This window comes from Lithobates pipiens, unplaced genomic scaffold (assembly GCF_037356315.1).
Source record: "Lithobates pipiens isolate NorthernLeopardFrog02 unplaced genomic scaffold, aLitPip1_a1.2 Scaffold_19, whole genome shotgun sequence".
NCBI lineage: Eukaryota > Metazoa > Chordata > Amphibia > Anura > Ranidae > Lithobates > Lithobates pipiens.
Genome location: NW_027507764.1, coordinates 438,399,606 through 438,427,583, shown reverse-complemented (window position 1 = coordinate 438,427,583; position 27,978 = coordinate 438,399,606). Strand labels below are relative to the sequence as shown.

The 27,978-nt window shown below is 44.4% G+C and overlaps 1 protein-coding gene across 4 annotated transcripts in view; it reads left to right on the top strand.

Annotated features, from left to right (window-relative positions):
• The window catches only part of PRKDC (protein kinase, DNA-activated, catalytic subunit), a 794,135-nt gene that overhangs the window by 741,955 nt on the left and 24,202 nt on the right, over positions 1-27,978 (top strand). For 3 of the 4 annotated variants that reach the window (XM_077492661.1, XM_077492662.1, XM_077492660.1), the window contains exons 81-85: positions 3,325-3,411; positions 4,065-4,136; positions 4,415-4,616; positions 4,886-5,074; positions 23,143-23,282. In XM_077492661.1, the coding sequence (XP_077348787.1) occupies positions 3,325-3,411; positions 4,065-4,136; positions 4,415-4,616; positions 4,886-5,074; positions 23,143-23,282 (690 nt within the window). Of the gene's footprint in view, positions 1-3,324; positions 3,412-4,064; positions 4,137-4,414; positions 4,617-4,885; positions 5,075-23,142; positions 23,283-27,978 lie in introns of those variants that run through there. The other variant, XR_013277654.1, reaches the window with a different exon arrangement.

Below are 27,978 nucleotides of genomic sequence, written 5' to 3'. Positions count from 1 at the left end.
CACTGGGGGGGACAGAAAAACAGGGGTGGAGAGCACGGGGGCTGGAGAGTACTGGGGGGGTACAAAGAGCAGGGGGGAGTGGAGAGCAATTGGGGGGAGCTTGAGAGCACCAGTGGGGGCCAGAAAGAACAGGGGTGGAAAGTATGGGGGACTGGAGAGCACTATGGGGGGTGGAGAGCACATGGGTGGGGGCAAAATTCAGGGGGAGTGGAGATCACAGGGGTGGGGAGCGGAGAGCGCTGGGGGGGAACTTGAGAGCACTGGGGGGGCCAAAAAGAACAGGGGTAGAGAGCACGGTGGGCTGAGAGCACTGGGGGGCTAAGAGTGTGGGGTGGTGAAGAGCACTGGGGGGGCAGAAAAACAGGAGGGAGAACACGAGGGCTGGAGAGTACTGGGGGGGTACAAAGAGCAGGGGGGAGTGGAGAGCACCAGTGGGGGCCAGAAAGAACAGGGGTGGAAAGCACGGGGGACTGGAGAGCACTATGGGGGGTGGAGAGCACATGGGTGGGGGCAAAATGCAGGGGGAGTGAAGAGTACAGGGGTGGGGAGTGGAGAATGCTGGGGGAGCCAAAAAGAACAGGGGTGGAGAGCACAGAGGGTAGAGAGCACTGGGGGGGGGGGGGGGGGCTGGAGAGCACGAGGGGGCCAGAAAGAACAGGGGTGGGGAGAATGGGGGGGCTGGAGAGCATTGGGGTGGGGGCTGGGGAGTGATGGGGAGAGCTGAAGAGCACTGGGGGGGAGAAAGAACAGGGGGGAGAGCACTGGGGGAGTGGAGAGCACTGAGGGGAGAGCACTGGGGGAGGAAAGAAAAGGGGGAGAGCACTGGGGGGAGAGCACTGGGGGGGGAGAACAGGGGAGGAGAGCACTGGAGGGAGTGGAGAGCACTGGGGGGAAAGAACAGGGGGGAGAGCACTGGGGAGGAGAACGGGGGGAGAGGACTGGGGGGGGAGAGCACTGTGGGGGGAGAACAGGGGGGGAGCACTGGGCGGAGTGGAGAGCACTGGGGGGGTCGGGGGGAGAGCACTAGGGGGGGAGAGCACTGGGGGGAGGAACAGGGGGGAGAGCACTGGGATGGTGGCTAGAGAAGGATGGGGAGAGCTGGAGAGCAGGGAGGGCAGCAAGAACAGGGGAGGAGAGAACTGTGGGGGGGGGCAGGAGAGTGTGGTGATGGAAGAGAGCACTGGGGGGGCAGGAGATTGGGGTGATGGAGGAGAGCACAGGGGGGGGGGGCAGGAGAGTGTGGTGGTGGAGGAGAGCACTGGGGGGGCAGGAGAGTGTGGTGGTGGAGGAGAACACAGGGGGGGCAGGAGAGTGTGGTGGTGGAGGAGAGCACGGGGGTCAGGAGAGTGTGGTGGTGGAGGAGAGCACTGGGGGGGGCAGGAGAGTGTGGTGGGGGGGGGCAGGAGAGTGTGGTGGTGGAGGAGAGCACTGGGGGGGGGGGGCAGGAGAGTGTGGTGGTGGAGGAGAGCACTGGGGGGGCAGGAGAGTGTGGTGGTGGAGGAGAGCACTGGGGGGGGCAGAAGAGAGTAGTGGTGGAGGAGAGCACTGGGGGGGGGGGCAGAAGAGAGTGGTGGTGGAGGAGAGCACTGGGGGGGCAGAAGAGAGTGGTGGTGGAGGAGAGCACTGGGGGGGGGGGGGGCAGGAGAGTGTGGTGGTGGAGGAGAGCACGGGGGGGGGGGCAGGAGAGTGTGGTGGTGGAGGAGAGCACTGCAGCCCCCCCTCGATCCTCCTATCCAGGCACTGTGGCACACAGGGCGGGCTGTGCAGATGGGCATCTACTCCTCTCGATCACAGCGCTGGCTGGCTCTGTGTTCAGGGGCCGCTCTGTAACACGGCCCTACCTCCCCAGACCGGCTTGTGTGATAGGCGGAACGTTGATTCACTCTACCACCACACAAGCTGGTCTGGGGGGCGGGGCCGTGTTACAGAGCGGCTGCCGAACACAGAGCTATCCAGCGCTGTGTTCCAGAGGAGAGAGCGGAGGATGCAGCCGCCTGCGGACTCAGTAAAAAAAATGCAGTATGGCGGCGGCTGCAACACCTTGGGGATTCCAGGGGGGGGCACTTGACCCCCCTTGCCCCCTGCTGCGGACGCCCATGGCCATATAGGCTTACCTGTAGATAAAGATAAAAAAAAAAAAAAGCTATACGACCACTTTAACTATAGACTAAATAATATACAATGATTTTGGTTATTTTCACTTTATTTCGCTAAATACATTTTGGCCTAAATTCATGAGGAACAATTATTTATTTAAATTTTATAACAAATGAAGAAAACAGTTTATTTTTTCAGGATTTTCGTTCTTTTTTTTGTTTCTTTAGCAAAAAAATAAAAAGCCCAGTGGTGATTAAAGTGGAGTTCCACCCAGAAATGGGGGTCCCAGCTCCCGCTTCCTCCCGGCACACTGCTGCACCGGAAGGGAGTTCACCTCTCCCCCCTCCCTCTGGGCAATCATATGGGACTTGTCACAGGTCCCAGATGATTGCCCGGTCAGTCATGGTGGGCGGTGCGTCTCGCGCATGCGCAGTGAGTGCCTCGCTATGAAGCCACAGCTAGGTGCCCACACTTACAATGCCCGCGCCGCAGAGAGGAGACGAGTGGGACTTTGTTCCCCCGCATTGCTGGACCCTGGGACTGGTAAGTGCCAGACTATTACAAGTCAGCAGCTGCAGTATTTGACTTTTAATTTTTTTTTTTTTTTTTTAACAGAACTCTGCTTTAAATACCACCAAACAAAAGCGCTATTTGTGTGAAAAAAATGATAAAACGTTCATATGGGTACAGTGTTACATGACTGCACAATTATTGTTTAAATGGGGACAGCTCTGAAAGCTGAAAATTTGTCTGGGCAGGAAGGAGGTGAAAGTGAAGTGGTTAAAAAAAATAAAAAAAATATGAATCCTTATTATAGTGATTATTTCTTGACTGGTGCCCTAAAAATGCTACCCATTGTTTTTTCTTTTTGTGCTTTACATATTAAAATTGAAGATATTTTGTATGCTTAACGTTGCAAAACTGTGATTGTGAGATAAATAGATTCTGGATTAATTTTGTAAACAAATGTATTTTGGTCAGTTTATCATGTATTTAACAAACATCCTATCCCCCTTGGGGATATTTCCTGTGAAATTCTGTTCAGTGATAACAGGACAACATGTGATGGAAATCTCCCAAACAGGTATACATTTAGAAAGGGAATTTGGCTATGGTGCTTATAAATGCTTTTAAAAACACTTGTTGCATGGAGTTGTACTTTGAGTGGAATATCTGCTAAAACTTTAATATTCCAGTTGTTTAACACATGGTATTATTTACCTGCAGAAAATTTAGCCCGGACCTCCATTACAGAGTCTGGCTGGACAAAAAGGACAAAGATGGGAACCTTGTGAAACATCTTAATACATACAAGTAAGTGAATAGATAACTACTATTTTAATATTTTTACATGTGAGCACATAAATAGTTAAGTTTTCTTTTTTTTTTTGTAGCTGTCAGATCCATGTCTATGTTTACTAAAAGGTTAGAAACAAATCATGGGCGCATGGATCAGGGGGTATCTTGTATTTGTTTGAGAGCGTAACTGAATGCAAACTCCTTGACTCAGCATTGTATTGCTAAGTTAGCAACGTCTCCTAACCTTCCTTAATACAGTTCCTTTAACCGAGTCTTATCTCTAAGAAATTACATTTACACTTGGTCCGGACTACACAAAATTACCAGTTTGTGATAAATATGGCTGTGTTGAACCGTTTTTTTTTTTTTTTTTTTTCACTAACGATCTCCCGTTGTTTACATTTGGAAGAGATTTGTCTGTACTTATGTTTATTCTCTTGTATTTGAATAAACTTTAATAAAATTTTCTTTAAAAAAAAAAAGAAAAAAAAAAGAAACAAATCATGGGATACCTCCAGGAATCATGTGACTATTAAGATATATTTGCATCTTAATATTATCATGTATTGTTGTACATCTTTTTTTTTTTTTTTTTTCATTTATTTGGCAATAATTACTTTATACTGGATTTGTGAAGTGATAGGTCCTAATTTTTGCTTGATTTATAGAAATCCTGATCGTTCCTTCACAGAGAAGTCTTTCAGAGAAAGAGAGAGTCTGGTTCCCAGAGACCTTTTAAGGTTAGTAGACTGTGCTTCAGCTAAACTTTGGGGTGGGTTATAAATGTTATTGTTCTCCCATACTGTGTTGAACTCTCACACATATTTGTTATAAAGCTAATATACTGATAGCTTATGCTAACTGATGATGTCACTTGCATAACTGTAATAGCATTTCAACAGTTTGATTTTAAAGTGTGTTTCCAAACAAACATATTACATTGTAGAAGAGGATAGATATATAGGTATATGTTTTAGCGGGGATTCTATATAAATTGTCCTTACTTTCTGTATTCTAGACGGGCATTTGTAAAGATGAGCATGACTCCTGAAGCTTTTCTCACTCTGCGATCCCACTTCGCCCGCTCACATGCTTTGCTGTGTATCAGTCACTGGATACTTGGCATAGGAGATCGCCACCTGAACAATTTTATGGTCAATATGGAGACTGGGGGAATGATTGGCATTGACTTTGGTCATGCCTTTGGCACTGCTACTCAGGTAACAGAAAACCAACCAAATGTATATTCAAGATATTGTTCAAAGTTGTATTTAGACGCAAACCTCTGGTGATCACTATTCTTTTCAGGAGTATTATTGTGTGACCACCAGTTCATATTTCTTTGTTATTTCCTTGGCGTTTTCTGGGTGGTCTTTCAATTCAGAAATTTGTACAACTGGAGCACTTGGAGTACCTGCAGTGACCATTACATGGTCAGTATCTGATACGAGGTGTTGTGTGTTAATGACTTACTGTGATCTTTTCTTAGTTTTTGCCTGTTCCTGAGTTGATGCCATTCCGCCTGACCCACCAGATTGTAAACCTGTTGTTGCCTATGAAGGAAACTGGATTATTTGATTCAGTCATGATACATGCTTTACGAGCCTATCGAACAAATCCTGATCTCCTCATTAGCACTATGGATGTTTTTGTAAAGGAACCATCTCTAGACTGGAAGGTAAAATCGGTTTTCTAGTTCTGTGTTTATTATTTTGTGGGAAAAGTTGATTCAAAATAGATATTTTCGTTTGTTTAAGTTGCTGGATATTTATATAATGTCCAACAATCATTATGGATTTTACAAAGATACATTTTGTTTAGTTACATTTCTGTCATGGAGGATACATGTGAGCAGAGTGAGGACACCCCGAGATGGGGAATGACCTCTCAAAACTCAGTGACAAATATTAGACCTAATAACTATGGCATGAAGATATTGCTACTAAGTCCCTAACAATTATAAGAGGTCAGTAGGCGATTTAGAACACCAAACTTTATTTATGTAATATTAGCTGTGGATGAACCATTTTTCTAAAGGAATAATCAATAAACACTGTGCTTCTAGATGCTGTTTTCTATTATATGGTACAGCTGCAAAATCATAAATGTTTTGTGCAAAACTTTATATAAATAAATAGATAAATTAATTTCTCTATAAATAAATACATAAAACACTTTGAATCTATATGTGCTGTACATCCATTAACCACTAGAGATCCGCGCTATAGCCAAATGACGGCTACAGCGCGGACCTCCTTTGCCGGGACTATGTCTATTGACGACGTCCCATGCACGAGCGGCCTGCGCGCCCCCTGCGCGCTCTGTGATCGGCGAGTCTATGAGACTCGCCTGATCACGGATCCGAGCAAGGGGTCGATCCCGACCCCTTACCACGTGATCAGCTGTCAGCCAATGACAGCTGATCATGTGATACAACAGAGCCGGTAATCGGCTATTATTCCTCCTCGCGCTGATAGCACGAGGAGAAAAAAAAAGAGCCGATCACCGGCAGCCGTGATCGGGACATCAGTCCCGATCACGGCCAGCTTACCAGTGCCCACCTGCCCCCCTCAGGAATAAATAAGTGCCACCCAGCAGTGCCCACAGTGCCACCCACAATCTGCCTCAACAACGGTGCTGCACCCCAGTGCCACATATCCGTGCCCATCAGTGTCATCTACCAGTGCCCATCAGTGCCGCCCATCAGTACCCAGCAGTGCCACCTATCAGTGCCCATCAGTCCCATCTATCAGCGGTACCTTAATAGATGCCACCCTCCATGCCATCTTATCTGTGCCCATCAGTGCCGCCTTATCTGTGCCCATCAGTACTGCCTTATCTGTGCCTATCGGTGCCACCTTATCTGTGCCTATTAGTGTCGCCTTAACTATGCCTATCAGTGCCCACCAGTGCAGCCTATCAGTGCGCCTCATCAGCGCACTTCAGTGAAGGAGAAAAAAATACCTGTTTGCAAAATTTTATAACAAACTATTAAACATGATTTTTTATTTTTTATTTTTTTTTGCATCTTTTTTTGTTTATTTAGCAAAAAATAAAACTCCCAGCTGTAATTAAATACCACCAAAAGAAAGCTCTATTTATGGGAAAAAAATGATAAAAATTTCATTTGGGTACAGTGTTGTATGACCGCGCAATTGTCATTCAAAGTGCATCAGCGCTGAAAGCTGAAAATTGGTCTGGGCAGGAGGGGGTTTAAGTGGCCAGTAAGCAAGTGGTTAAGCAATGACTATTATTATGTGCAGTGTTCAGACCAAATATACAACTACTATAAAAGTGATTGTAAAGTCTTTTTTTTTTCCCTCTTAAAATAACATACATGTTATACTTACCTGCTCTGTTTAGTGGTTTTGAGCAGGGCAGCCCAGATCCTCCTCTTCTCAGGTCCCTCTTTGGCTCTCCTGGCCCCTTCCTCCTGTCGAGTGCCCCCACAGCAAGCAGCTTGCTATGGGGGCACCTGGGCTGAGTCACAGCACCCTCCATTCAGACACGGAGCCCCGTTTCTGCCCCCTCTCTCTCCTGATTGGCTAACTGACTTTGACAGCAGCAGGAGCCAAGGGTGCCACTGCTGTGTCTCAGACAATCAGGAGTAGAGTTCCAGATGGCCGAGGAACTCATGGACATCGCTGGGGCTCAGTTAAGTACTAGGAGGTGTTATTGGGATGGCTGCTGCACATAGAAGGCTTTTTATCTTAATGCATAGAATGCATTAGGATAAAAAACCTTCTGACTTTACAACCACTTTAATGATACCACTTCTCAAATTGCCTTAGGCTGGCCATACATTATACAATTTTCCTTTAGATTTACCACAACCATCTAATATGAGGTCAAACCTAAACACTTTAAAATTAGTATGCATTCATTTGCAGGTCCTTGCACTATATAGTTGAAGGTAAATCTAAAGGAAATTGAACAAGAAAATTGTAAAATGTATGGCCAGCTTTACTCTATTACAGGGGTGCCCAACCTTTTGAAGAGCGAGGGCCACTTAAGCTACTTGGTAACTGGTCTCGGGCCACAATAAGTGGAGCGGACAAAAGACTGAGCCGTGTCCACGCTGTATATGCATAACGGACATGGACATAGCCCACTCTACTCTGTGGACCCCCCTATTGATCCAACCAGATGGAAGGGGATCTCCTTCTGTTTTTTTTTTTTTTTTTGTGGATCGGATTGGAGGTAGGTGGGTGCAAATGGACACAAGTCTGTCCATAGAGGTGAATGGAGGGTCCGTGCGGGTTGAACCGATCATGTGAAAGGGGCCTATGGCTGCTTTCACACTGATGTGCGGCAGTTTACCTGCACTGTGGGTGCAGTACAGTGCACCTGTGGCTTTCCTGCAGGTTAGCTGCACTTTGCCATTGATGTCTATTATGTCCTGCAGGTGTGGTGCACTTTCTGAAAGTGCAACAAACGAGCCAATAATAACAGAAGTCTATGCAGGTAACCCAAAGGTGCAATGCACTGCACCTGCGGATCAGTTTGAAAGCAGCCCAGTAACCACTGCAGAATAGATATGCCCATATATACACTGCTTTTAGTAATAAACATACCTTTAATAACAGTCTTCCATTCAGGTATCTCCGGCTGTTGCTGTCCCAGGCAGAGTGCATTTGGTATCACTCCTCTTGGGACAGGAGCCGTCACTATACAGGAAACATCGGCAAATGCGGCTCTGCTCCCTCTGCAGCCGCTTGCTTCCTCTACCGCTGGCTTCATTTAAAACACTGATGCTCTGGGATTGTGGGTCGGCAACCCATGATCAGTGCTTGGGAGAACCTGCTATCCCAAAGCAGGCGGTCGTGGGCCACATCAGAAGGCTCCGCGGGCCACTGGTTGGGCACCCCTGCTCTATTATATTAGTCACAAATCAAAAGTGCATTCACAGTTCATCACAGTGCTGAGAAAAACGAGGTTAACAGCACAGCAAGCACTTTATATTCACTGGATGTACATTGTTTGGAGTACTGTGATGAACTTTGATTGCACTTTTGAATTCCAACTGATCCCAATATGTTTCCAAGAAAAAAGGGACAATGATTCCCAAGTACAGAACCTTTTAGGCTTATAGTATATCAACATACATGAATCTATTGTTAGTCTCAGTACGCATTTTATTGAGAACAATGGTTAAAAGGATGTTATGGCTGATGAAACATGAAATTTTTTTTTTTTTTTCAAATAGATTTTTATTGAGTTTCATAAAGGATAACAATGATAATCAAAAAGTACATTTCCATCGATTACAAATATAACATATTAACAATAGAAAAGCCGTTGTTAACAGTAGACTTGGTACATAAAAAAAAAAGAAAAATCAATTAGCGTAAAACAGGAAATGAAATGAAAGGTTTGATGTAGTACCAAGTACTAAAGGAAGTAAGGGTAGTAGGAAGTAAGCAGGGTAGAATGGGGGGGGAGGGAAGGGAGGGGAAACTAGGTAGGGATAAGGTCTTGAGATTAAAGTTGTATGATGAGTATTCCTTCTGTTACAGGAACAATAGCAGTAAAGGATATAAGTCAACAAGTGCATGTTCAATCTAACTTAGCTTTATACCATCTGTGCCATGGGATCCATTTGTCCCGAGTTTTAGCGTATGAGGCTAGGCCTCTTGAACCAAGAATTTCATATGTAGAGTGTGAGTGAACCAGCGTGATGACGTCGTTGATAGTGGGTACAATGGGTGATTTCCAATTTCTAGCTAGAAGTAGCCTTGTAGCTAGTAGAATGTGGGTGATAACCGTGCGAAAGATGTGGGGGATAGCTTCTGGTATGATATTGAGTATGGCCAGTTGCGGTGATAGGGAAAGAGTAACATGACTGATTTCGTGGATAAGTCGTGTGACCTCCGACCATAGGGGTCGTATGTTAGGACAGTGCCAGAGGATATGGATCAAGGTCCCTGTATGATTGCAATTACGCCAGCATAGTGGGGTGGCTGAGGTGTGGAATTTAGCTAACCTATGAGGGGTTAAGTACCATCTAAGTGTGATTTTAGTAGTTAGTTCCCATAGGCCGTGCACCGGGTAGCCTTGTGGACAGACTTTAGTGCCTGTTGCCATTGCTCATCCGAAAATTGTATGTGTAAGTCTGATTCCCAATCTATGAAGGGTTTAGATTTATAAAATACATTTTTCTCCTGGAGCAAGGGGTAGATAAGTGATATGCCTCTAGTCGTGGAGTTATGGGAGAAATAGAAATTCCACAGTTTGGTAGGTAAGTTCCCTTCTATGTAAGTGTACTTGTGTAGACATGAACGCAAACTATGAAACGTGAGGAAATCTGAATTTGGTGCCCCGTACATGGATTGGATCTCAGAGAAAGTTTTATGTTCAATGAGGGATCTAAGTCCAGCCGTATTTGATGTGCGTGACGAGAGCCAGGTGGGAAGGTGCAAATCAGGGGATATGATCTGAAGAGTGCGGAAGGGTTTCAATAATTCTTTCATGGGAAATGACACCCACTTATTATTGATTAAACTTTTCCATGCAAAGATTGATGCCTGTATGGTGGGTGAATATAGGCGTAAGTTCGGTGTAGAGGCTAATGAACTATGTAGCCAGCTGATGAGATCAGGGCCCGGAGTGGAGTGATTTTCAATATCACCCCATAATGTGGTGTGGGGGGGATTAGTCCATTCCTGCAATTGGGAAAGGATAGTAGCTCGGTAGTAATCCCGAATATCAGTATAACCCATGCCTCCAGCATGTTTATGTTTGATAAGCTTAGAGTGGTTGCTTCTCGGTTTTTTGCCTTGCCATACGTAGTTGGCCAAAAGAGATTGCAAAGATGTAAGGTAAGATTTGAATAAAGGGATAGGAAGGGTGCGAAATACATATAGTAATTTGGGTAGCAGGAGCATTTTAAAGGCCGCTAGTCTGCCTGACCATGAGAGTTCAAAGCGAGACAGTTTGGATAATTCTTTGATTAGCATTTGTTTGGTGGCTATATAGTTAAATTGAAATAACCTAGAAATGGATTTGGTGAGCACGATACCTAAGTATGGTATACCATCTTCGGCCCATGGAAAAGCATATTTGTTACGTAGAATGGAACTCGTAATAGCGTCAAGGCCTAGGTCTAAAATATGAGATTTGGATTCATTGACCTTATAGTATGAAACCGAACTAAAGTTAGTTAGAACACGCTGTACCGAAGCCAGGGAAGTCACGGGATTGGTAATCATCATTATGACGTCATCTGCGAACAGATTTATTTTATGTTCAAGGTGACCTATTTTGAAGCCAGTTATGGTGGTACATTTCCTGATGTGTGCTGCTAGGGGTTCCATAATTAAATTAAAAATGAGAGGGGATAAGGGGCATCCCTGGCGGGTGCCATTAGTAATTGGAAATGACCGAGAGACAATACCGTCTGTGTAAACTTGTGCAGATGGAGAGGAGTATAAAGCCATAATGGCCGAAAATATACGGCCATGGAATCCAAATTTGTGAAGTGTAGCTTTAAGGTAATCCCAATGGACTCTGTCGAACGCCTTCTCTGCATCCAAGGATAGGAGCAGAGAAGGCGTTCTGGTGGTCTGAGCATGGTGTATTATGTTTATAAGCCTCCTCGAGGCATCATACGTTTGCCTACCTTTTGTAAAACCCGATTGATCCGGGTGGATCAGATTAGGCATAATTGTGATCAGTCGATTGGCTATAAGTTTAGCAAATATTTTGGTGTCTATATTTAGGAGAGAGATCGGGCGAAAGTTTTGCGGCGTGTCGGGTTCTTTCCCCGGCTTCGGCAGCGTGATTATTAAAGCTCTAAGCATTTCATCTGGGAGAGAAGAGGAGGAGGCAGCATCATTACATACCTGAGAAAGGTAAGGAGCCAAGGTAGCACTACATTTTTTGTAGTATTCATTTGTTAAGCCATCAGGCCCTGGAGATTTATTGGCAGGTAAAGCTGAGATTATGTTTTGTACCTCTAAATTAGTAAAGGGTAAATTTAGATTCTCCAATTGGTGTTGTGATAGTATTGGTACGTCAATTGTTTGCAGGAATGTATTAATGTCTGCAAGGGAGGGTTGGTGTGTATTAGAGTCCTCTTTCAAGTTGTACAGTGTTTGGTAATAATGACTAAACGCATCAGCAATAGCTTGCGGATCTAAGCGTTTCTGTTTAGATGTGGGGTGGAAGAGGTGGTGAATTTTGGATTTAATGTATCGGCCCTTAATCTGGAGCGCTAGTGCTTTCCCTGCTTTATTGCCTGTAGTGTAGTAGTGTGCCTTTAGTTTCGTGTAGGTCTTAGTGTGTGTTTCTAAAAGTACGTTTCTAAGTTCCTGCCGAAGGAGAACCAATTGGTCTTTTAGTTTGGGGTCTGGATTGGTTTGGTTTTGAACATCAAGCGAATGTATCTTGGCTACAATGGTGTCTAGACGCTGTGATCTCCTCCTCTTCTCTCTTGCAGAGAGTTGTATAATGATTCCCCTGACGAATGCTTTATGGGCATTCCAGAGGACAGTGTTGCTGGAAACTGAGCCAGCATTTATCCGAAAAAATTCATCAAGCTGAGTGCGTATATATGAAGAATATTCTGGGGAAAGAATAACGCCTGCACCCGCTCTCCAAACTGCAGGACGTGTAGAATTTGGACAGTCAGAGACATTAAGAGTTATTGGAGAGTGATCGGACCATGTGATTGTACCGATGCTCGATTCAGTAGATTTGGTCAAAGACCATTTATCGACAAGAAAATAGTCAATCCTCGTGTAGCAGTTGTGTCTATGAGAAAAAAAGGAGTAGTCTCTCTCTGTGGTATGGTGGCATCTCCAGATGTCGTAAAGGTTGTTGTTTCTGATGAAGGAGGTCATTGGAGAAGGACGTCTGGAGGATCGTGAGGAAGTGTCTATCGAATTGTCTGGTACTATATTAAAGTCTCCACAGATAATTAAACAACCCTGTCGAAATGCTTCAAGTTTTTTCATCAATTTAGATAGGAATTTGATTTGTCCAGTGTTAGGGGAGTAGACATTTACAATAGTGTATCTGGTCTTGTCAATGTTGCAATCTAGTGCTATGAATCTCCCATCTTCGTCTGCTATGCTGTTGTGTAAGGTGAAGGAAATGGTATCTTTAATCGCTATCATAACCCCATTGCGTTTTTCTGGACCTGACGACTTAAAAATGTGGGGGAATCGGCGATTAGTGCAGCGAGGTTCACCCACTTTTTTGAAGTGTGTCTCCTGTAGACAGATGATGTCACATTTGGATTGAGTAGCGGTCCTCCACATGGAAGATCTTTTCGCCGGATGATTAAGTCCTTTTGTATTAAGTGAAAGAAATTTCGGCATAATGGATAGCAGGTTTGAGTGTTAGGTGTGAGAGTAGTAAGTAGTACTCACGGTATGTGGAAGTCTCTGGAAAATGGCAAAAGGATCCTGGTTGCGAGTTCCTGAGGATATTGCAGGTAGATTTCTCAAGACGGTGGAAAGCCGGGGAAGAAATGGGTGGAAAGAAGAGATTATAACAGAATACTGTGGTAACTGTAAACAAAAACAGTAGAACAAGTGGTAGAAGTTATAGCTTAGGACAGCCTTAACCACTAGGCTGTATCAAGTAAGTGGGGTAAAAGTTTGTGGTGAACACAACACGAGCATGGCACCGACCGGAGCAGGTACATTATAAGAGAGTGATCATCGCCTGGACAGTGGCTTCAACGAGCATTGGGGGGATGTTTTGCATATAGGGGTTGAGAAGGTCCCCTGCGAGTATTAGACATGGGGGTAGGCTCTTCCGGGAAGATTTCCCATTGTTGCAGGCGTTTTAGGCCTTCAGGAACAGACGTAATGATATGTTTCGTTCCATTTCTGGTGACGATGAGTTTAGTCGGGAATCCCCACTGATAGGGAATTTTGTGATTAAACAGCGGCTTAGTAATGGTGACCAGCTGTCTGCGCATTTGTCTAGTGTGCTGGGACAGATCTGCAAATAACTGCAAGTCAGTAAATGGTTCGGGTAGCTTGTTCAAGTGTCTGGTCTTGAATAGTAGTTGGTCTTTAGCGTGAAAGAAATGGACCCGCATCAAGACATCTCTGGGAACGGTTGCTGCAAGGTGTGGTGGTTTGGGGATGCGGTGTATGCGATCTATGATGGTCTCCATGGGTGACAAGTCTGGTAAGATAGTGGAAATCATTTTTCTGGCGTAAGAATTGAGGTCATGAGGCATGACCGATTCAGGGATACCCCTGATCTTGACGTTGTTACGTCGAGAGCGGTCTTCAAGGTCCGCCATTTTATATTTCAACCATTGTTGTTCATCATGTGTATGATCTTGGGCATCCACTAAGTCATTAACAGTGTGAGTCAGGTCACCCATATGATTTTCAACACGGAGTTTTTGGTCTAAATGCAGCACATGAGAGGAAAATTTGGTGAACATGGATGCAATCTCTGTGTGGATGGAGGATTGCAAGGAGATCAGCATCTCCTTCATGGTAGTGTCCAGGACAGGCTGGTCAGAGGTGGGGAAGGCCGCAATAGCTGAGGGCTGAGGTGATAGCATAATGGATGCAGGGCTTACCTCAGGATTAGGCCCCGCCGAATCCAGTCGCATCCGCGCTTTTGCAGGGCTGTTGCTGGCCGATGAGGGAGTAGATTGTGTGGAGGATTCAGGAGAGTGCTGCGGACTGGGTATTGTTTGTTCGTCAGCATCAGGGAGATCAGTGTAAGCAGATGAATTTCGATCAGGGCCGCGGGCGCCATCTTGGATTCCGGTATCAGACGGCTGATTGAAGTAATCTGTCATCTTCTTCGGCGGCCTGTATTCCTTCCGCTTGCGGTTAGTTTGGGACATTGCTGAGGCTTGCGGTAGTCACCCCCTGTGGTCAGGGGTCACAAAAAGCGTTTTGATCGGCGATGGATCCGCTGTGTAATCCGGTCGGTGCAGGAGCTGAGGATTCAGGCGTCCATCAAGCTCGGCGGTTAGCCACGCCCCCCATGAAACATGAAATTTTAACAGTAAAAACAAGGTATACAAGAACAGTACTGTACACTGTCAATACATGACAACATGTGGTTGAACAGTGATTTATCCAGTGCTAGTCCCTACAAGCACCCAACGTGTTTCAGGATCTCATCCTTTAATCAGGGGTGTATGTAAATCAGGTTGGACTGAGGAGAAATCTAGAGGTAAACATACAACTGTTACCACAAGTATCACAAATATGGGTGACAAAACACTCTATCTCTTACTTACAATACTGTTCAGTATATAAATGGTAATATATAAATGGTAATAGCCAAAAGATTAAAAGACTTGCAGCAGCATCCATCCAAATACCAGGGGGGCAGTGGCTATGTCTATTCCTGGGAAGTCATAGGCAAGAACAGCCCATAAAAGCAGACGGTTGTTAGGGCAGGATTCCCATAAGGAAGTATCTAATGAAAAATAATAGAACATTGTGGATAATATTACATTGCAGTGCAACAAATGAATATGTCATAGTAATAGGGACCAAAAATGCAGAGGTGTAAGCACATAAAAAAAAAAAAAAAAAAAGTATAGAATGAATTTTTACTGACCATAAATAAATATATACATACCCACATGATTTATACAGTATCTTGCAAAAGTGAGTACACCCCTCACGCTTTTGTAAATATTTTATTATACCTTTACATGTGAAAAAAACATGACACTTTGCTACAATGCAAAGTAGCAAGTGTACAGCTTGTAAAACAGAGTGTACATTTGCTGTTCCCTCAAAATAACTCAACGCACAGCCATTAATGTCTAAATCGCTGGCAATAAAAATTAGTGAGTACACCCCTAAGGGAAAATTTCCAAGATGGGCACAAAATGTCAATATTCACCAGAGCTTTACAGGTTGCTTCAGTGTCACAGTACATTTTGGCATTCATGGTTCCCTCAATGAACTGTAGCTCCCCAGTGCTGGCAGCACTTATGCAGCCCCCGGCCATGACACTCCCACCACCATGCTTGACTGTAGGCAAGACACACTTGTCTTTGTACTCCTCACCTGGTTGCCACCACACACATTTTACACCATCTGAACCAAATAAGGTTATCTTGGTCTGATCAGACCACAGGACATGGTTCCAGTAATCCATGCCCTTTCTCTGTTAGACTTCAGCAAACTGTTTGTGGGCTTTCTTTAGAAGAGGCTTCCTTCTGGGAAAAGCAGGTAGAAAAAAACAGACAGTAAGTTAAAACAGAGCATACATTATCACACTGTTAGGCACACTGTTAAAGCGTTTGTTACCCCGACGCTTCATATTCCCGACATGTGCCTGCTGTACCATGCACTTGTATGATAAAGTATCCTGTTCTATTTGTATTGCTTCATTTGTGTGAAATCCCTCGTGTTCTTGCCAATCCCTTTGCTTTCCTATTAAACACCGACCACACTAAGCAGGAGAGCACACCGTGGCCAGTTCTCTAGCTAAGCTGGGGACTCAATGTGCTCTTCTCCAATTATCAGACTTGTCCTGACACACTCCCGCTGCACAGCTATTCACCAGGAAGCTAATTTTGCTGCTAATTCTCCTCCCCCCAGCTCTTATGCAGCTGAGAGCAGAGGGAATGTGATCACTTATAAAAAGGGAAAACAAAAAAAATATTTATAACTTTTTTTTATAGCATTATAAAAATGTTTTGCCTTTCATCTCTTTCAAACTGAATAAGCTGTTTTACAAGATGATCGTTTACAATCACTTTAACCTTTTAATTGCCCTTAGATGTTAAACCCTTCCCAGCCGTTGTCATTAGTACAGTGACAGTGTATAGTATTAGCACTGAACACTGTATTAGTGTCACTATTGATGTCAGTCATTTAGTGTACCTCCCAGCCAGCATTAGCTAGCGCCAAATTGCCTGCAACACTATCACAGTCACATAAAAGTTGCGGATCACCAACATTACCAGTATATTGTCATAGCCGTGTAAATTCCAGTATATATGCCATCGTTTGTAGACTTTATAACTTTCACACAAACCAATCAATATACACTTATTGTGATTTTTTTTTCTTTACCAAAGATATGTGGCAGAATACACTTTGGCCTAAATTTATGAAGACATTTGATTTTCAAAATGTTTTATTGGATACAGAAAGTAGAAAATATTTTGTTTGTGTTTTTTTCTTTATCGTACATCATAGGACACAGAGTCTCAAGTAATTACTTGGTGGGTTATAGGCCTACCTTCAGGTGTTGCCACTGGTATAACCAATGCAGGAAGTTGACTCCCCTATATAATCCCTCCTCCTTCCAGGAGTACCTCAGTTTTTTCGCCAGTGTCTAAAGGTGTTGGTCACGAGTGAAGATGTGCTCTAAGGAGCTCCAGGAGGGATCCAAGCTGGATTTAAAGAAACCTCCACAATCAGATCCATCCTTGCCACTGAGGCCATGGTTTTACCTGGACCTCGATGCAAGAACAAAGTTTTGCCTGTAATGCTTCTCTTTGAGAGCTGAACCCTAGGAACCAGGATGCTTTTTGGTCTTGCTACATTTCCTAAAGCTGTCCTGAGGGGTGCTATACAAGGCCCAAAGGAGCAGAACCCCTTTTAAAAGGGCCCCAGTCTTTGAGCATGTGTTAACGCAGCCCGCCGTGATGGGTGAAGTTTGGATCTGCTGTTTCAGCAATATCCTTCAGCGAGGATAAGGTAAAAAAAAAAAAAAAAAAAGAGAAAACCTTTATATGCCTTAATGCCATAGAACAGCGCTGTCTCACTATGTGTGTTGTCCAGCAGAGGGGGTTCTTACTTTCCTAAGGGAATTAGCAGGCTGAATGGTTATCAGCTGCTTAGCAGCTAAGGGGAAAGGTTCCCATAATCATTAAAACTCTGCAGAGTTTAGCAACATGCTGACAAAACCTCGCTTTCCTCCCCCTCTCCTCCTTTAGGAGGAGTTTGGCGTCGTTTTTTTTATTTTTATTTTTATATATTACTCTATATTACATTACTATATATACAGTTATGGTAGCTTTCCCACAGATGATGGGGAAGAAAAACAAGCCAGTTATTCCTCTGCAGAGTAAACAGTACTTGGAAATTCACCTTCACAAACTGAAGTACAGAGCCTTACAGAGATGGTTTGCTCTAATTTCATGTTACCCCTAACGGAATCAGCTGAAGGTCCGGTATCCTCTTTAGGATCCTTAAAACCTTTTCAGCCTTTACATGCGTTTCCAGTACACACATTACTTGAAAAGCTTATTTATTCTGAATGGGATCATCTGGATAAGCATTTCTCCCCTCCTAAAAGATTCTCTAATCTCTATCCTATGGAGGAAAAATTCACTAAAAGGTGGAAGATTCCAGCAGTAGACGCTGCAATTTCCAATGTGAATAAAAATGTAACTTGTCCAGTGGACAATGCACATATGCTTAAGGATCCAACAAATAAAAAGTTGAAAGGTCTGTTAGAAACCTCTTTTCGTAACTCAGCCTGCAATAGCAGCCATAGGCATTTGTCAGTCCTTAACCACTTGCTTACTGGGCACTTAAACCCCCCTCAGTCCCAGACCAATTTTCAGCTTTCAGCGCTGATGCACTTTGAATGACAATTGCGCGGGCATACAACACTGTACCCAAATGAAATTTTTATCATTTTTTTCCCACAAATAGAGCTTTCTTTTGGTGGTATTTAGTTACAGCTCGGAGTTTTATTTTTTGCTAAACAAACAAAAAAAGATGCAAAAAAAAAAAAAAAAAATCATGTTTTAATAGTTTGTTATAAAATTTTGCAAACGGGTCATTTTTCTCCTTCATTGAAGTGCGCTGATTAGGCGGCACTGATGGCTGCATTGGTGGGCACTGATGGGCTGCATTGGTGGGCACTGATGGGCTGCATTGGTGGGCACTGATGGGCTGCACTGGTGGGCACTGATAGGCATAGTTAAGGCGGCACTAATAGGCACAGATAAGGCGGCACCGATGGGCACAGATAAGGCGGCACTGATGGGCAAAGATGGGCACATAAGATGGCATGGATGAGTGGCACAGATGGGTGGCACGGATGGGCACTGATAGGTACCACAGATAGATGGGACTGATGGGCACTGATAGGTGGCACTGATAGGTGGCTCTGATAGGTGGCACTGATGGGCGGCACTGCTGGGCACTGATGGGCGGCACTGCTGGGCACTGATGGGCGGCACTGGGGTGCAGCACCTTTGAGGCAGATTGGGTGGCACTGTGGGTGGCACTGTGGGGTGGCACTGTGGGCACTGACGGGGGGCACTTACTTTTGCGTTTTATTTTACTTCAGGATGGCACTGCGGGAGGCAGGTGGGCACTGGCAGGTGGTCCCTTGTATTGATGGCCGTGATCGGGACTGATGTCCCGATCACGGCCGCCGGTGATCGGCTTTTTTTTTTTCTCCTCGCGCTGACAGCGCGAGGAGGAATAATAGCCGATTACCGGCTCCGTTCTATCACATGATCAGCTGTCATTGGCTGACAGCTGATCACGTGATAAGGGGTCGGGATCGACCCCTTGCACGGATCGGTGATCAGGCGAGTCTCACGGACTCGCCGATCACAGAGCGCGCCGCGCGCGCCCCTCAGGGGGCGCGCAGGCCGCTCGTATCCGGGACGACGTCAATAGACGTAGTCCCGGAAATGTAGGTCCGCGCTGATGCCGTCATTTGGCAATAGCGCGGATCTGTAGTGGTTAAAGGACCAGTTTACAGATGCCCTCAAAGAGCTCCCTGCACAATAAGCTCAGGAGTTGGCCGAGCTACCTAAAGCATTATGCTTTGCCATAGATGCTATAAAGGACTCTCTATTCACCAGGCATCATGTCTGGCACTTGTACACATGCGAAGGACCCTTTGGTTAAAGGGTTGGTCAGCTGAAACGCCTTGTAAACATCTTCTAACTGGGTTCCCCTTTAAGGGAGAACACCTTTTTGGAGATAGCTTGGATAAATACATTCAGACTATTTCCAGCGGAAAGAGTACTCTTTTACCAGTCAAAAGAGAATATAAACATCCTTCGTTTAAACAGATTTTTTCCCTAGCGCCAATGGCATCCTCCTCTAGGCAGGGGCGACGGCCTTTGCCGTCGGACCCCACGGGAAGATCTCAGGGTCAGACCCAGGCACAGAGGGGGACCTGGGGCCGCAAGTCTGCAAAGCGGAATACCAAGGCCTCATCATGAAGAGGCATCTCCCCTCACCAAGGTGAGGGGAATACTTCTGAAGTTCTCAGATCTGGCAGAGGGAAATTCAGGACAGATGGACCCTCTCCACTATATCTCTAGGATACAAGCTAGAATTTCGAGAGTTTCCACCGGCCCGTTTTCTCAGATCAAACGTTCAGAGGGATCCAGCCAAAAGGCAATCCCTGTTGCAAGCGTTGGACCGATTATTGGCTCAAGGGGGGATCATGCAGATTCCCAAAGAAGAGCAGGGTTTGGATTTTTACTCAAACCTATTTACGGTGCCAAAGCCGAATGGAGATATCAGACCAATTCTAGATCTACGGAATCTAAATCAGTTCCTGAGGATCCGCTCCTTTGGCATGGAGTCAATCAAGTCAGTCGTATCTATCCTACAAGGAGGGGAACTTCTGGCATCCATCAACATCAGAGATGCATATCTGCATGTCCCTATATTCCCTCCTCACCAGAGGTTTCTGCGTTTCGAGGTAGAAAAGAAGCATTTTCAGTTTGTAGCCTTGCCCTTCGGCCTTGCTACAGCACCTCGGGTATTCACAAAGGTACTTGCCCCACCTCTAGCCAGGTTAAGAGCACAGGGCATAACTGTCCTGGCTTACTTAGACGATCTATTGTTAATTGACCGGCTCACTTAAGACGGGGTGTAGCCGTTTCAAGCAGTTACCTGGAAAGTTTGGGTTGGATTCTCAACCTAAAAAAGTCCTCCTTGAAGCCACTAAAGAGGCTGGAGTATCTAGGCATGATCACAGATACAGCCCAGAAGAGGGTGTTCTTGCCTCCGGCAAAGATCAGCTCCATACAGGAGCTAGTGAGGATGATCAGGTCAAGAAAAAAATCCTTCGATTCACCTTTGCATGAGATTGCTAGTGGAGATGGTAGCTTCATTCAAAGCAGTTCCCTATGCCCAATTCCATTCGAGACTGTTTCAAAGCAATATCCTGTCTGCTTGGAACAAGACAAATCAAACTTTGGACTTGCCAATGCGGCTGTCCCCAAGAGTGTCCCAGAGCCTCATTTGGTGGTTACTATCCCGGAACTTGATGAAGGGAAAAACCTTCAGAACAATTATCTGGAAGGTAGTGACAACGGATGCCAGAATTTCAGGCTGGGGAGCAGTACTAGAGAAAACGACTGTGCAGGGACGATGGTCGGGAACCGAAGGTACCTTACCCATCAACATCCTAGAAATTCAGGCAGTATATCTGGACCTAAAGACCTGGACCTCCAGGTTAAAGGATTTTCCTGTCAGGATTCAATCTGACAATGCCACAGCCGTGGCATATATCAATCACCAAGGGGGCACCAAAGGTCTCTCAGCTCAGAGAGAGAGGTGAACCAGATTCTAACTTGGGCGGAAGAGAATGTCCCCTGCCTATTGGCAGTTTTCATTCCGGGAGTAGAAAATTGGCAGGCGGACTATCTAAGTCGCCAGCAGCTATTCCCGGGGGGAATGGTCTCTTCATCCTGAAGTGTTTTGAGCTGTTTGCCAAAAATGGGGGACTCCGGATGTAGACCTTCTAGCGTCTAGATTCAACACAAAGCTAGTCAACTTTGTGTCCAGGACAAGGGACCCACTCGCGTACGGAACAGATGCGTTGGTGACCCCCTGGGATCAGTTCTCACTGATCTATGCTTTTCCCCTGATCCGGTTGCTGCCTCGGCTTCTTTCCAGGATCAAGCTGGAAAGAAAGTCGGTAATTCTGATAGCACCAGCATGGCCCAGAAGGTCATGGTTCACGGAGATCGTAAAGATGACAGTGGAGGGTCCTTGGCCCCTTCCACTAAGGCCAGACCTGCTATCGCAGGGGCTTATATTCCATCCTACTTTACAAACGCTCAATTTAATGGCTTGGCTATTGAGACCCACATTCTGAAGAAACGTGGGCTTTCCAGGTCAGTTATCTCTACTTTGATTAATGCTAGGAAGTCAGCTTCTAGAGCTATATATTATAGAGTCTGGAAAGCTTATGTTTTCTGGTGTGAATCCAAGGGTTGGCACCCTCGGAGATATAGGCAGAATTCTTGCATTTCTACAGTTAGGCGTAGAAATGAATCTGGCCCTGAGTACTATTAAGGGTCAAGTCTCAGCCTTATCAATTTTGTTTCAAAGACCGCTTGCTACGCATTCTTTACTTCAGGGTTTCATGCAAGGAGTGCTGCGGATAAATCCGCCAGTTAGATCTCCTTTAAGCCCTTGGGATTTGAATCTAGTTTTGTCGGTGTTACAAAAACAGCCATTTGATCCATTACAGTATATTCCTTTAGTCCTTTTGACAAGGAAGCTGGTATTTTTAGTTGCTATATCGTCAGCAAGGAGGGTGTCAGAATTGGCTGCTCTTTCTTGTAAAGAGCCATATTTCGTTATTCATGAGGGCAGAGTGGTGTTGCACCCTCGTCCAGGCTTTTTGCCAAAGGTAGTTTCAGGCTTACATCTGAATGAAGATATTGTCCTGCCTTCGTTTTTTTCCCAGACCAGGTTCCAGGGAAGAAAAATCTCTACATTGTCTTGATGTAGTGAGATCAGTGAAAATCTATTTGAAGAAAACTGCTCAGATTCATAACACTGTCATCTTATTCATTCTGCCATAGGGTCCTAAGAAGGGACAGGCAGCGTCAAAATCCACTATCTCCAAGTGGATTCAGCAAGTTATAATTCAAACTTATGGTTTAAAGGGAAAGATTCCCCCTTTTCAAGTTAAGGCGCACTCCACCAGAGCGGTTGGTGCTTCTTGGGCAGTGCATCACCAGGCCTCCATGTCTCAGATCTGCAAGGCCGCAACTTGGTCTTCAGTACATACATTTGCAAAATTTTATCAAGTAGATGTAAGATGGAATGTGGATATCAACTTCGGGCGCAGTGTGCTGCAGGCAGCAGTATAAGTCCTCAGGTGTGGGGATTACCCTACGGGTTGTGTCTCCCTCCCCTCAAGTAGCATTGCTATGGGACATCCCACCAAATAATTACTTGACTCTGTGTCCTATGATGTACAATAAAGAAAATAGGATTTTTAAAACAGCTTACCTGTAAAATACTTTTCTTGGAGTACATCATAGGACACAGAGCTCCCGCCCCTCTGTGAGAGTGAGAGTATATTGGGGTGAGAGTATATTACTTATATTGCTTGGCTACAAAAACTGAGGTACTCCTGGAAGGAGGAGGGGTTATATAGGGGAGTCAACTTCCTGTATTGGTTATACCAGTGTCAACAGCTGAAGTAATTACTTGAGTAATTACTTGAGACTCTGTGTCCTATGATGTACTCCAAGAAAAAGGATTTTACAGGTAAGCTGTTTTACAAATCCAATTTTTTTTTATATATTTTTTTGTATATAGTAAAAAATAAAAAAATAAACTGTGGCAATCGAATACCGCAAAAAGAAAGCTCTATTTGAGTGAAAAAGATGAATATACAAATTACATTTGTGTACAGTGTTGCACAATTGCCAGTTAAATTAGCACACAGTGCTGAATAGCAAGAAATGCTCTAGTCACAAAGGGGTAAAATCTTCCAAAGCTTAAGTGGTAAAATGTTATAATTTTTAAAATATACACTCTATTTGTATTTGTTTCTACTCAGAATCTTGAGACAAAGCAGATGAAGAAAGAAGGAGAGTGGCGCAAGGACATAAACACAGAATCACAGGGTTGGTATCCTGCTCAGAAAATTAACTGCGCAAGACGAAAATTAAGTGGTGTAAATCCAAGGGAAATCACATGGTAAGTACTTAAAGTGTACATTTACAAAGTATTTTATATTCAAATTACTCCAGCTGAGTATTCTAGCCCTTCCTTCCCACCCCTTCAGTTGGCCTTTAGTTTACCATAATGTACTCTAGCTCCCTTTTTACAGTGCCGTATTTGTGCCTTAGGCTACTTTCACACTGAGGCACTTTACAGGCGCTATAACACTAACAATAGCGCCTGCAAAGCACCTTGAAAGAGCCTCTCCTCTCACTCCAATGTGGAAGCACATGGGCTTTCACACTGGAGAGGTGCTCTGGCAGGGTAGCAAAAAAAAGTCCTACATGCTGCATCTTTGCAGCGCTGTAGGAGCGGTGTATACACCACTCCTAAAGCACCGCCGAAGCACCAGCAAAGCGCCCCTGCAGTGGCACTTTACGGGTGGTTTTAACAATTTTTCGGCTACTAGTGGGGGAGGTCAAAAGCGCCCCGCTATCAGCCGAAAACCTCCTCAAAAGAGAAGGCAAAGTGCCGCTAAAAAATTATAGCGCCGCTTTACCGCCGGTGCACCCAGTGCCCCAGTGTGAAAGTAGGTTTAAAGTTAAAGATTTAGGAGTACAAAGGTTGAGTAGAACTTGAATAAGTGACTCTGAATTCGTATACTAGAGTAACAAGTAACAAAGTGCAATGTTGGGGTAGCGAGCATGGGCTAGCAGAAAGGGGTTATTGGAAACCAAATAAAGAGACAATATGCCAACCAATAAGTTTCAAATATGTATTTGTTTGGCAAAAATTAACATTGGCCACAGTGTTATTCAAGAGGTAAGCTGATGACAATACATATTAATGAAATATGAAGCCATCCTGGCTATACAACAACTCATAACAAAATTCAAGACACGATGTCCATCCAGACAATGCTGGGCGACTAATCCCTGCCAATCCGAAATCTGCTGGTTGATCCCCCCCAACACTGGCTTTTTCGATTAAACTTTGCAAGCCCATATTGAATAGGTCTAAGCCAATGTCTGATAAATGTACCAAGTCACTTCTAAACAGACCAGGCAAAAAACCTTTGGGATCATTATGGCAAAATGACACTCCACCCAAAGAGACCAGAAAGTTATGGATAGTCCTATTAAGGCATCTCCAGATTTTATCTACATAGAACAGGTTACTTGAAGGAGACCAAATATGCCTTGGAACCATTTCCGAAATGGCTAAAATAGAATCGCCGAACAGGAGTTTAATAGATAAAAATGTCTCTCTTGATCTCGCAGAGTAGCTCCCATGTCTTAATCCTCCCTATATCATTCGCCACAGCGTGAATAACCTAGAAATTAGGAAAAGGCCAAATGCTGGACAAAATGAATCAAGTGATCCCTAAGGTTTTCACATTTTAAACCCCTAATGACAGAAAATGATAATCATTAACATTCAGACCTAAATTGCTTGAATAAGTCCTTGTTTCAGCTCGCTTCCAAGCCCAGTAAACGTAGGAGTGACCCACTATCCGCATTCTGCATGTGGATGAGTCTGAAAAAAGAATGTTGCATAATAGATCAGGCCGAACATCTATTATATATCTATCACTGACCCAATGACCCACTCATTTAGGATTATCTAGCGAACAACCAAAAGAACTGGCAGTGGTGGCAGCCTCTATCCTAAAGGAATGTGAAGAAAATTGAAAAACAGAAAGGTTAAGGAGCTTCAAACAAGAAGAGGACTGCCAAAAACTGGTATCTCGTTAAAGGTCATAGATCCTGATGAATGAAAAATTAGTTGTTAGATAAAGGCCTGGCAGACCAGTATCTACCAACATAACAGGACAAACTGTAGCAATGGTTATCAACCCTGTCCTCAGGGCCCACTAACAGGCCAGGTTTTATGTATTACCTTGGGGAGATGCAGACTAGAATGCTGCAATCACAGAGCAACAAATGATATCACCTGTGATGTGTTTCAGTTATCTTCCAAACCTGGCCTGTTAGTGGGCCCTGAGGACAGGGTTGATGACCACTGAACTATAGAATTTAAAGACTTGCCTAAAGTGATGCAGTAACCTTTACCCAGACAATACATTTTAAACCTACAAATGAACCAATTTAGGCAATCTCTCTCCAGTGAGATACGAAGAAAGAAAGTAGCCAATCTATTGTGAGCTGTAAATTCCCCAATTCTCAGTGCCCCAAAAAGGCTACTGTAAAGGCAGCTCTGAATAGTAAAAGCTCAAACAGTTAAAAACAACCTCAAGTACAGTGAGTAGTTTCACTAATAGTGTAACAGAAATAGGGTGACTGGAATCCAGCGGAGGGCGATATTTCCTAAATCCTTTGAGGACCTGGCTGACCTGAAAGAAAGAGGTCAGGGGTGGAAGATTTGCAAATTTAAGAAAGAAAAACACCTGCCAATACCTTACTCGCTAAGGCCAGGCTGAGTTTTGCTTGGCTTAAACATGACACAAACGATAAAGTGACATAGAAATTGACTTCCATAACATCTATATGCATATCAGAGCAAAAAGACCATCTTGACCATGAATGAAGATATTCTAGCCAAGTATTTTGTGAAACAGAGTTCTTGAGATTAGAAGAGATCGGTCCCAGAGGAATTCTGGGCAAGGAGCAACAAGTGGATCTGCCAATGGAGCCAGTTCCCAGAATTTCCTGAACTGTAAACAAGATAAGGCATGAGCTATGTTATTATGTATTCTAGCAATATGCTTAGCCTTTAACCAGATATTAAATCTCATACAGTGTAACACTAGGAAATGGAGCATTTTAATGACCAATTCAGACTTTGATGATAACATGTTAATGACAAAGGATACACCTTTGTTGTCCATATGCACAATTACTCGCTGGTTTTTAAACTTATCTTTCCAGACCACTACTGCTAATATTCCCGGGAATAACTCAAGGAGTACTACGTTATGCAAGATGTCTGGCTGCATCCAATTTGGGTGCCTCTCAGATGCACATCATTGGCCGTCTAGATATGCTCCAAAACAAGAGGCATCCGTAAACTTTTTTTTAACTGAAAATCTTCTGTAAAATCATTTTGCCAAATGATTGTCCCATTACAGTTGCCTAAAAAAGTATCCCAAACCTCTAAAGCCCCATACAAACACACCATCAGTTTTTCTGCTGATTTTGTCTTCAGATATACCAAAACTATATAATATGAGGTCGAACCTTAGGAGTTTCAATTTGTATGGAATCAGGCCGGCCCTTGCACTAAATGATTTTGGTAAATCTGGAGACAAAAATCGCCAAACAGTTTGCGTGTGTATTAGGGGTGCAACGGATCAAAAAACTCACGGATCGGATCATTCCTCAGATCAGAGTCATGGATCGGATCATTTTCGGATCAGCAAATAATAATTGAATATGCAAAAACCTGTGAAAATTCAAATAATATCTACGTCATCTCCCCACTGTAATATTGGCTGAGCATGGCTGGGGACGGCTGGGTATCGCCAAGTATGGCTGGGTATTACCGAGTATTGCAGGGTATGGCAGGTATTGGCAGATATTGGCAGAGTATGGCAGAATATTGCCAGGGTATGGCAGGGTATTGGCAGAATATTGGCAGGGTATGGCAAAGTATTGGCAGAATATTGGCAGGGTATGGCAAAGTATTGGCAGGGTATTGAAGGAGTATTGGCAGGGTATGGCAGAGTATGGCTGGGTATTGCAGAGTATGGAGGGATGGCTGTGACTACAATTGTCACAGAGCAGCACTGTGGGCACTACAGATCCAGCCCACAGTTCTGCTGCCAACCGATCTCTCCCCTCCACTGTACAGATCTGTACACAAAGGGGAGAGAGGAACCGGCGTCATCATGACGCCGGTTTGTTTACAAGTGATTGCTCCGTCATTTTACGGAGCGATCATATTGTAAACTCCAACTGGTGCACCAAAATGACCGCCACTCCGGAACTAGGCCGAAGATGCGGCCTTTCCTAAGGCCGAGACCGCGGAGCGATCATGGCGTGTGCCGATCCAAACAGGGTGACCCGTTCGGATCATGGATCAGTGACGATCCATTGCGCCCCTAGTATGAGGCTTAAGTCTTCCTTAATGCTTCTAGAGATGGGAATATGCGAGAAAGGGTTCTTTAAGCCTTTAGTGGTTAGAGCGGATCACCTAGAAAAGATTCTGGCTGCAAAAAGCAAAAAACACCCAAGATTGATTGGACCTCTTTTAAAGCGGTTGTATACTGTTTGTTTTTTTTTTTTTTTTTTTTTTTTTTTTTAACTTTTACCTACAGGTAAGCCTATAATAAGGCTTGCCTGTAGGTTAAAAAAAAAAATCTCCTAAACCTGTATGATTTAGGAGATATTCCCCTTGCAATGCGCCGCTGACTGCAGTGGTGCATGCACACGGGATTTATGGCTGGACTTTGCCGGAAAGAAATCTTGCATGTGCGGGAGTGACGATATTGTGGCTTCGGCCACTCGCAGCGCCGTAGCCGCCATACGCGTAAGACACGCTGAGGGAATATATCAGCTCCCTCGGCGTGGATCGTTGGAGATATTGGGGCCTCGTTCTAAGGTATTTCATAATGAGCTAGTATGCGTTGCATACTAGCTCATTATGCCTTTTCCCATGCAGGTCAGGAAAAAATAAATAAAAAAATCAGCAGGGTTACTCCCACTTTAAGAATACTTTGTTTAGACACAAAGACTGACATTATCGTTGTTATTCTTTGTAGCTTCTCAATTGG